Genomic DNA, 8,083 nt, shown 5'->3' on the forward strand with positions numbered 1-8,083 from the left:
GTTCATCTTCAAAAATGCTAGAGAGGCATACTTTAACTTTTTACTAATCTCTTGACAAGACATACTACCTTAACTGGATTTTTTAAAAATTTTATTTGGAAATAATTCATATTTGGAAAGTTACAAAAATAGTGAAGAGAATTCCCTTATAACCTTTACCTAGATTTCCTAAATGTTAATATTTTGTTCTCTTTTTTCTCTTTTATCATTCACTCCTTCCTTCCTTGTGTGTGTGTTTGTACATTTTTTTTGTGAACTGTTTGAGAGTAAGTTGCAGGGCATATCCCTTTACCATTAACTATTTCAATTGTAAATTCCTAAAAACAAGACTTTATTCAAATTTTGTCAATTGTTCCGGATTTTTTTTAGCTCTTATGATTGAAATCTTGTATTTAACAGCCTGTCTGTAGCAAAGAAGTATATAATTGTGTTTTGCGCTCAGTGAAAGCCAAAAGTAGTTCTAGAGCAGTGTTGTGAACTGGGGGTAGGTATCGGAATCACCTCAGTTACTAAAATCAGACATGAACTTAGTATTCTTCCTAGACTTGCTGATTGAAAATCTAAAGAACTGTAGTCAGGGTAAAGATGTTTTGAGAAAATGTCCCTAGATGATTCTTATCTACAACACTAATTTAGAACCTCCTCCCTAAGACTAGGAATACTTACAGAAAGTCTATTTATCTTTCAGGAAAATTTGTGTACCATTATTTGAATTTGTCTTTCTCTTCCAGGCTTATCCTGAGTATTTAATTACTTACCAGATTATGAGGCCTGAAGGTATGGTTGATGGATAGTTATTTTAAGAAACTAATTCCACTGAACCTAAAATCATCAAAGCAGCAGTGGCCTCTACCTTTTACTCCTTTGCTGAAAAAAAATCTTGCCCACAGGCCTGTGGCAAAAGGATACAAATGTGAACGAAGTTTAACATTCTGACTTGATAAAGCTTTAATAATGTACAGTGTTTTCTAAATATTTCCTGTTTTTTCAGCACTTTAACAGATGCCATTCCAGGTTAAACTGGGTTTGTCTGTACTAAATTATAAACAGAGTTAACTTGAACCTTTTATATGTTATGCATTGATTCTAACAAACTGTAATGCCCTCAACAGAACTCATTTTACTGATACAATACTGTGTTCTTTAAAACACAGCATTTACACTGAATACAATTTCATTTGTAAAACTGTAAATAAGAGCTTTTGTACTAGCCCAATATTTATTTACATTGCTTTGTAATATAAATCTGTTTTAGAACTGCAGCGGTTTACAAAATGTTTTTCATATGTATTGTTCATCTGTACTTCATCTTACATCGTCATGATTGAGTGATCTTTACATTTGATTCCAGAAGCTATGTTGAGTTGTTACTTGGGAAAGATTGAGTTATCAGATTTAATTTGCTGATGGGAGCCTTTACCTGTCACTAGAAATCTTTCTCATTTAAGAACTTATGAATATGCTGAAGATTTAATTTGTGATATCTTTGTATGTATAAGACACATTCCAAAGAGCTCTAACTATGGCAGGTCCTGATTACTAAATAAGCTTCTTTACTGGCCTCAATTTCTAGCTCTCATGTTGGAAAATTTTCTAAAGTCATTCTGTGAAAATTAGAGCAAAGTGCTCCTGTTTTTTAGAGAAACTGAATCTTGCTGTTGAACAATTACTGTGTTCTTTTCGTGGAACATAAGTAGGATGTTACATTTCCAGGGTGGGAAGGGTAATCCTAAATCATTTCCCAATCTATTCTAATTACCTTAAATCTAAAAGGGGAAAAAAAAATCACAAACAGGACTGGGTAGTTTTTTATCCTGAGTATTTTTTTTTCTGGTTCTTTTTACTTGGTTTTATTGCTGTGTTTGTAGCCAATCTATACATCATGGGTAAACTTAACCCAGCACTATAAAATGTAGTTGTCTCAGTCCCCTCCAGGCCTCCTGAATGGGCAAGTGCAGTGAGACTGGTGCTTCTTGCTCCTGGGTTTTCTCTCCATGATATTATGCCCAACTGGAAATACGCTCTCAGTTTGTGCACCATGTGGTGACCAGGCCTGTGTTCAGTTTGGCAGCTATAGAAGGAAATGCTGTCCCATAAAATGCCATTCCTATTTTCTAATATAAAACTGTTTTCCAGGAAGCAAGCTTAAGCATCTTGTTACAGAGACATACATCCGTTACGGCTTGGCAATCTCTTTTACTTGTTGACTCTAGCTCCCTTCAAAGTCGAGGAAAGATCTTTACTCACTTAATGAGGATATTCCCCATCACTCTCTGTACCAGTTCACCTTTATTTTACATTTTATTCAGTCTGTAAATTAACTGGCCCTTTGCAGTAACTTGTACATAAAGTGCTAGAAAATCATGTTCCTTGTCCTGAATAAGAGTTGATCAGAGTAAATGCATTTCTGGAGTTGTTTCTGTGATGTAAATTATGATCGTTATTTAAGAAGTCAAATCCTGGCCTTGAAGTGCTTTTTATACAGCTCTCTAATAATTATAAATATCCTAAAGTCATTTCTTGGAACACAAGCGGAGTATGCCAAATTTTATATGAATTTTTCAGATTATCTAAGCTTCCAGGTTTTATAATTAGAAGATAATGAGAGAATTAATGGGGTTTATATTTACATTATCTCTCAACTATGTAGCCCATATTACTCACCCTATGAGTGAATCTGAAATTGCTTTTCATGTGAAATCATTGTGGTCTGTGAGTTTACAATATTGCAAACTGTGTTATTTCATCTAATCAATTGCTTAATGAGTGTGTTTTTCCATGAATGAATATACCGTGGTTCATATGTTAGCATGGCAGTATTTTCAGATAGCTTTTGTTTGTTGGGAAGTTGGGGTTTTGGGGGGAGGGGGTGTATTAGTACGTTGCATGAAATAGCTTACTTTATGATGATGGAATTGCTTTTTCTTTTGTCTTGTGATTTTTTTTTTTGAAGTGAAATTTAACTTTTTGTGCAAGTAGTACTATTATACCCATCTTCAGTGTCATACTTGTATTGTATCACATTCCATACCCTCATTTAATTCTTAATAAAACTGTTCACTTGTTTTTCTGGGTAGCATGGTAATTACTGGAATAGTATAAATGTGTTGAATGGTCTTTGAGAAAATGAATTAAGATTACAATAAACCACAATTGCAGGAAAACAATGTAGTTCTGAGTCTAATAGTGATAAATAATGCAGTTTGAAGTTTGAAATATTGAATATTGTAGCTGTACTTGCTCATTAAAATGAAAGTAGCTGTGAGATGCTTTCAACATTTAATCTATTCAGCACAACTTTGGTAAACCTTGAAGCTCATTCCTGGGAAATTAATCTTCTTAACTTATAAAAAGAAATATATTTTTATTTCTATGTCATATGAAAACATTCTTATAAGTTTCCAAATCTCAAAGTTAGTGGTATTTATTGCTATTAAAAGAAAGTATAATCGCATGTGTATATTAGACTTCAGTATGTTAAGTTTCGTTGTGTGTAGGCCGGGCGCGGTGGCTCAAGCCTGTAATCCCAGCACTTTGGGAGGCCGAGATGGGCGGATCACAAGGTCAGGAGATCGAGACCATCCTGGCTAACATGGTGAAACCCCGTCTCTACTAAAAATACAAAAAACTAGCCGGGCGAGGTGGCGGGCGCCTGTAGTCCCAGCTACTCGGGAGGCTGAGGCAGGAGAATGGCGTAAACCCGGGAAGCGGAGCTTGCAGTGAGCTGAGATCCAGCCACTGCACTCCAGCCTGGGCAACAGAGCGAGACTCCGTCTCAAAAAAAAAAAATATATATATATATATATATATACACACACATATATAGTAATATAATATATATTGATTGTATAACCTTTCCCAAATAAGTTGTTTGTTTGTTTTTTTGAGTCTCGCTCTGTCGCCCAGGCTGGAGTACAGTGGCTTGATCTCGGCTCACTGCAGCCTCCGCCTCCCAGGTTCAAGTGATTCTCCTGCCTCAGCCTCCCGAGTAGCTGGGATTACAGACCTGCGTCACCATGCCCAGCTAATTTTTGTATTTTTAGTAGAGACGAGATTTCACCATGTTGGCCAGGCTGGTCTCAAACTCCCAACCTCAGATGATCCACCCGCCTCGGCCTCCCAAAGTGCTGGGATTACAGACATGAGCCACTGCGCCCAGCAGAGGATATTTATTAACATAAGAAAATGCTTTGGATATAATGTTAAAAGACTTAGGATAAACAATATGATCCTGCTTTGTTAAAGCAAAAACAAATCACCTGTCTACATGCATAGAAAACAGATTATCCATAAATTAATACACTGAAATGTTAATGGGAAGCTATCTCTAAGTAATGGAACAACGGGTGATTTTTACTTTGCTGTATTTTTCAGCATTTTCCAAATTTTCTACAATAAATATGCGTTACCATTATAATCAGAACAATCAGGAATCATTATGACTTAAATGGATATTTTAAGGTCTACTCCAGTCCTGGTTAGGGCGGTTGGATTGTCAATCCTGCCCCAAACAAGAGACCGCTCTTTCCATGAGAGCAAGGATGGGCATCCAGCCCTGAAAGGGGATGCATTCACCCCTTCAGTTCAGTTCTTTTGACTGGGAGACACTGTCATTAGATGTTAAATGCCAAATAACATCATCTGGAATCACATGGTGACCCTTTGTGTTGCCAGCTGGGAGAGGGGTGTGTGGCGTCACCTCCCACTTGCCCTCTCCAAACCCCACCCGGAAGGGCTGGGAAGACACAGAGATAGTGTGGCACTTCAGGGTGGTATGCAAATGCAGGCCTCTAATCCTATCAGGAATGCTCAGGGTGTTAATTTGACCATCTTTCACAGCTCATAAATCTACTGAAGCAAAGCCAAGCTGCCAGACACCGTCAAGCAAAACTCCTTCTGAGGCTGGCAGTGGGAGTAAAGCAGCCGGGATCATGCCACAATGAAGTCCAATAAAGAGCTTTGTATGTGGGGGACTGGAAAGCAGCTTCTCACATTTGGATACAATAGAACAAAACAGTGGGAAATGTGAATGTCTGATTAGTCAGACTGGTGGTCTCCCCCATGCCCCGCCTGCCCACTGAGCCATGGATTCTCATTCATTCACAATTCTTTGCACGCAGATGGATCTATCTTGCTCCCAAACAATCACCTACACAGACTTCCATCGGATTAGTTTGCTTAATCCCTGTGTATAAATACAGATCAACTGTATTCACTTCCATTGGAATCTGCTAGCCTTTTTATATTAAAATCTATTTAACTTCAGTCAAGTCACTCCTGCCTAGGTCCATTCTCTCTTTATTCGGTGGTCAGAACGGAAACATTCTTCTCTTTCAGGAACAGAGCATTCCCCCAGAAGAGTTCCCACTGTTGACAAATAGGTGGGGTTTAAAACTGTCAGCAGAAATCAGTTGCAACCTCCGGATTACAGCTTCATCCAGAGTCCATCTGTTCCTCAAATCAATCCGTTTAAAAATCAGCTGATTAGAGATTCTAAGTAAAAACATCCTTTGGAGCATCCATTTCAAGAGACATTGAGGCAGACAGTTAGATTTTCATCAGTTTCCTCTTTGGTCCACACCTCTTGGAGGGCAAGTTGCAGCAGTTTTCTGCCTCTAGGGACATAAAGCTCCTCTGACCGAATCTGCAGGCTGGCAGGGGTGGGGAGGGAGTGGTGGTTCCACATGGTCCAAGACTGGAAGTACCAGAAAAACTGAAGAAAGACCCACCCATTCTGCAGTTCTGTACAGGCAACCAATGACATTCCCACAGAGTGTGAGGAAAGACTCCTGTTTCCTCAGGGCTGACTTACTACATGCCAGGAGCCCGGCACATTTAGGAGTTTCCGAACACAGTGGCAAAAGGAATCAGATAAGATCCTCCACTTACTGACCCTGGGCCTTGGGCAAGTTTCTTGAACCTTGAGCTCTAGTTTCCTCATCTGGAAAATGGATTTAACAATATCTTCTATGTGGGATTATCTGGCTCATAGTACAGGGATGTGATACATGCCAATTGTGACTTTTGATAGCGTAGTTTGAAAAACAACTGTTACTGATATTATTATTAGTGGTAGTAAATTTCAAAAATAACTACGATTATTGATATTATTGTTGTTGCTGGTAGTGCATTTGATAAATAACTATGCCGTTGTTATTATTATTGCTGGTAGTGCCACTGTTATCTATTGCTGTCTCCATGTAATGATGAACAGACTTTAAAAGAGCTGAGTAAAGATCATATAAGCCCATTCACTCACCTGGCAGGTGTTTTATTGAACACCTTCTATTTGCCAGGCAATATTCTAGACACTGGGGCTACATCAGTGGAATCCATCCTTGTGAAGTTTACCTTTTAGCTGGGGGGAGACTGACAATAAATATAAGTAAGTAAATTATATTGAATTTAGAATGTGATGAATGTGATTAGTGATATAGGGGAAAATAGAGCAGGGTGGGGAGGATTGGGAGTGAGTTGTGGGAGAAGGGACTGGTGCAGCGGAATTTAACATGAGGTGGTTTAGAAGGCCTCACTGAGAAGGTGGAATCTGAACAACTGTAAAGGAAGTGGAGGAGTAAGCCGGGGGGGGTGCTGGGGGAAGAGTATTCTAGGAACAGAACAGCAACTGCAGAAGCCCTCAGGGGATCCTGCCTGTGTGCTTGGAGAAGGCTGGAGTGGGGTAGAGTGGGAAATGGTGTCACAGATGCAAAGGTGGGTCATCCAGGGTCAAGCTAGGCATTTTTAGAACTTTAGCTTTTTACTCTAAGTGAAATGGGGGGAGCCACTGCAGGGTTGTGAGCAAAAGGAGTGACGTGGTTTGACTTAAGCTTCAACAGGATCACTCTGGATCCCTAGCTAAAAATAGACTGAGCTCTGGGGAGAAGCAGTGGTGGACAAGGGTGAAAGCAGAGAGACTAGTGGGTTGATGTGAGTGGTTAGAGGAAGGGAGGATGATGACTCCAAGGATTTTGTATTCAACAGCTGGAAGGATGAAGAGGCCATCAACTAGGAAAGGGAAGATTGAAGGTAGAGCGGGTTGAGGGGAGAAGATTAGTTTGGTTTTGGCCACAGGTTTGCAGACTTAAGCTTAAAAGAACCGTTAGATATTACCTAACTCATATCTCATCTTTAAACAAATTATATATATAGTTTTTGTTGTTTGTTTTGTTTTTTAAAACAGAATCTCCCACTGTCACCCAGGCTGAGGTGCAGTGGTGCGATCTTGGCTCACTACAGCCTCTACCTCCTAGGTTCAAGCAATTCTCGTGCCTCAGTCCCCCAAGCATCTGGGATTACAGGCATATACTACTATGCCCGGCTAATTTTTGTATTTTTGGTAGAGACAGGGTTTCACCATGTTGACCAGGCTGGTCTTGAACTCCTGGCCTCAAGCTATCCACCCGCCTCGGCCTCCCAAAGTGCTGGGATTACAGGCGTAAGCCACCATGCCTGGCCAACAAATTATATTTTTAAATGAGTGCACACAGTATGATGAATACAGAGTGGAAAATTAGCTTTCATTCCATCCCATTGTCTCTGGCCACCCAGATCTCCTCCTCAAACTACTGTACCATTTACTGGCATTTTTTCCCCTAGAGAGAGCCTACGCACACAGATGCCTCTACGTTTACATTTCCTCTATATTTACTTTTACAATGATAACATACTGTACATGCTGTTCTGAACCTTGCTTCTTTTTTCCACGCAATAATCTGTCTTGATAGGTACACATAGGACTGGCCCATTCTTTTCACGATTCCAATTTTCTGGTGTATGAATACACTGTAATTTACAGAACCAGCCCCCTATTGATGAACAGTCGTGCTATTTTTAATGTTGTATTTTCAAATAACACTGCGATATATTTCCTTCTCATGCGTCCTTTTAACCAAAGGATATCTTCATTTAAAATATGAACAGGTATTGCTCAATTTTCCTTCTAGAGGTCGTTTCCCAATGGTGTAAGAGAAGTATTCTCTTACACTGGGGCCAGTGGGTCGCTGTATCGCATCAGAGGGGCTGTGCTGGTTGTTAAAAGATCAGCATACTTATGCACTCACTGTTAACTAGCTGCCAAGTGCCT

The 8,083-nt window shown here is 39.6% G+C and overlaps 1 protein-coding gene across 2 annotated transcripts in view; it reads left to right on the top strand.

Moving 5' to 3' along the window:
• Window positions 1-3,164, top strand: part of TNKS2 (tankyrase 2) — a 66,612-nt gene extending 63,448 nt beyond the window's left edge. For both annotated transcript variants that reach the window (XM_015456384.4, XM_005565942.5), the window contains exon 27: window positions 732-3,164. In XM_015456384.4, coding sequence (XP_015311870.1) covers window positions 732-794 — 63 coding nt within the window. In that variant the 3' untranslated portion in view covers window positions 795-3,164. The remainder of the gene's footprint in view (window positions 1-731) is intronic.
• Window positions 3,165-8,083: the final 4,919 nt, after the last annotated feature.

Source organism: Macaca fascicularis, chromosome 9 (assembly GCF_037993035.2).
Source record: "Macaca fascicularis isolate 582-1 chromosome 9, T2T-MFA8v1.1".
In the NCBI taxonomy this organism is placed as follows: Eukaryota; Metazoa; Chordata; class Mammalia; order Primates; family Cercopithecidae; genus Macaca; species Macaca fascicularis.